Source organism: Octodon degus, unplaced genomic scaffold (genome assembly GCF_000260255.1).
Source record: "Octodon degus isolate 3935 unplaced genomic scaffold, OctDeg1.0 scaffold00146, whole genome shotgun sequence".
Lineage (NCBI taxonomy): Eukaryota > Metazoa > Chordata > Mammalia > Rodentia > Octodontidae > Octodon > Octodon degus.
Window position 1 is genome coordinate 625,472 of NW_004524722.1, and position 2,427 is coordinate 627,898.

At 41.9% G+C, this 2,427-nt stretch overlaps 1 protein-coding gene across 5 annotated transcripts in view; it reads right to left on the bottom strand.

Annotated features, from left to right (window-relative positions):
- The window catches only part of LOC101572733 (N-acetylated-alpha-linked acidic dipeptidase 2), an 87,560-nt gene that overhangs the window by 56,886 nt on the left and 28,247 nt on the right, over positions 1-2,427 (bottom strand). For 4 of the 5 annotated variants that reach the window (XM_004641913.2, XM_023702154.1, XM_023702152.1 and 1 more), the window contains 2 exons: positions 1,955-2,141; positions 270-371 (listed from right to left, as the gene is read on the bottom strand). In XM_004641913.2, coding sequence (XP_004641970.1) covers positions 270-371; positions 1,955-2,141 — 289 coding nt within the window. The remainder of the gene's footprint in view (positions 1-269; positions 372-1,954; positions 2,142-2,427) is intronic. The other variant, XM_023702153.1, reaches the window with a different exon arrangement.

Below are 2,427 nucleotides of genomic sequence, written 5' to 3' on the forward strand. Positions count from 1 at the left end.
TTTTTTTTTTTTTTGCGGAACTGGGGATTGAACTCAGGCACTTGAGCTTGCCAGGCAAGCACTTATTCTACTGAGCCATCTCCCCGGCCCCCTTTTCTGCTTTTTAAAACACTACTTTGATTTTTATTGAGTGCTCATATTACAGAGCATCAAGCAACAGATGATCATGTATGACTCACACAGAAAATCCTCTTGTTTTTATGCAGATAACAGGTTTTATACAGCAAGGAAACACTTTAAGATTTGAATACAAAATAGTTTCCATGTACCTCTGGCATGCCTTGGGGTGAGAAAGCGTTATACGGTGGCACAATATTTGTAACATTCTCATATCCTTCTGGTGGCGGTTCAAGGTAGGACGTTTTGAAAATCTAGCAAGAGTTAAAATGTAAGTTGGAGAGGATAACTCGAGATGGTTATTAATGTGTAATGTACTTTGTCCCCAAGCACACACTAAAGATTCCGCATACTGAAACTAGTTTCTGGAATTGAATAGCAAAATTCTGCTCTCAACAGTGAGAACGAGTTTTGTTATTATAAAATAACAGCAACGCCTACAAACACATGTGATCCTGTGTAACTAAATGTTCTCTTAAAAAGTATAAAAATAGAGCTTAAGAGGCACTGGCAGGCTGGAAGTGTAGCTCAGTGAGGGCCCTGTGCTCCATCCTCAGCACCACACACACATATGCTAACACACACAACGCATACATGCACACACACGCACGCATGCACATACATGCACATACATGCACACACCCACACACATACTGTTGGCAAAAGTGGCACTCTTATGTTTCTCTTGCTTCTCCTTCGCGAGCCACTTTTGTCTTCATTTTAAGTTTCCTGGTTTTTATCCTTAGGTGACTGTGTGCCCATTCTGTATCCCTGCCCTGCAACATTTCATTGTCTATGAAAACTTTGCCAGTTTCCTACACATATATTCAATAGCCTGATGATTATTTAGCGCTGATTTCCAGGTGCAACATGTTAAAATTTCTTTCCCCACCCTTAGGCTTGCTACCCATTCTACCCCCGTTCTCCCCATTCCCAGTCGGTCAGCCACGCTCATCAAGCGCTCTAGGTGTCCGACACAGGTTTCCTTCTAGGTCCCTACTGAAGCCTCCTGTGCGCTTGCTGTTCCCCACATTCATCTCTTTCCCTTATTCCTGCAAACATCCTAGCTCGAGACTTCATCAGCTTTGATGTAGCTATTAAGATTCTTAACTGCAACTCATGACCTCATGAGACATAACCTGCAGACTGCCCAATGTACCTAAAGTGCCCCTCTAGCTCATCCTTCCCCTGCTTAGGATTTGTCATCTGGACTCAGGAACAAAAGCTAAAGCTGAAGCTCCCTGGGACAAACCCTTTTAATTTGTCTCCAGACCTACCTACTGGCTTATCTCTTACCACACCCCAGTCTGTATTTAACACTCTCGAACATCAGAAAATTTTGGAATTGTATCAATAATGCTAAGCCAGTACATGTTGCCAAGCGTGAGCCAGTATTTTCCTCTGCTAGAATCCTCCTACCTTGCATTTCCATGTGGTGAACCCCTGTGCTTTTGCATGACCTATACATCAACTCTCTCAAGGGGACTCCTTTCTCTAACTCCCAGCCTGAGCTGAATGACTGACCCACTTCTGCGTGGTTAGAAAGTCCTAATCATACACTTCAGAGGACTCACCATTCTGATTTGAAATAATGTACCCCACTTTCTACATCACCTAACTCACACAAAGGTATCATATCCACAACTTCATTCTGACCTGAGGACCTGCCACCATGCCTAGCACAGCAGAAACTAAATAGCTTGCAATTTATTAACATTTATGAAGTATGTGAATTTCAGGGCACAATTAACAAATTCTGTTCTTGCTCAACCCTATATTCCAGCCCATATAAAAGCCTGGGGTCATAAAATACCAAAGTGCCAACAGTCCGTATCACCTCAGCTCCATGTTCATCCAGAACAGATACGTAGTTAGCATGTGTTTCATTAGGGTATGACAAGAGAACGTCATAATGAACCAAGTCAGCTGAATCTAGTCCAAATTTTTTCCACTGGGTTTGGATTCTTTTGGCAAGCAGTAAGTTTTGTTCTGTTCCTGCCAAATGAGGCAGTTCCGTAAAAGAACTAAAATGAGACAAGAACAAAAGCAAGTCGAAGTTAAAGAGCACAGTCACACAATGTATGTAAAACTAATAGATGTATCCCCAGATTTAGGCAGTATGCTAGCAGTTTGACATGATCTATATATATTAAAGTAGCCAGAGAAACTGACTTTTAGATAGACCTTTACATAATTTCTGTCTAACTATAGTTTTCATATAATGCCCCCTTAGTCCGGGGAGATGGCTCAGTAGAATAAGCACTTCCCTGGCAAGTGCAAGGGCCTGAGTTCAATACCCAGTTTAAAAAA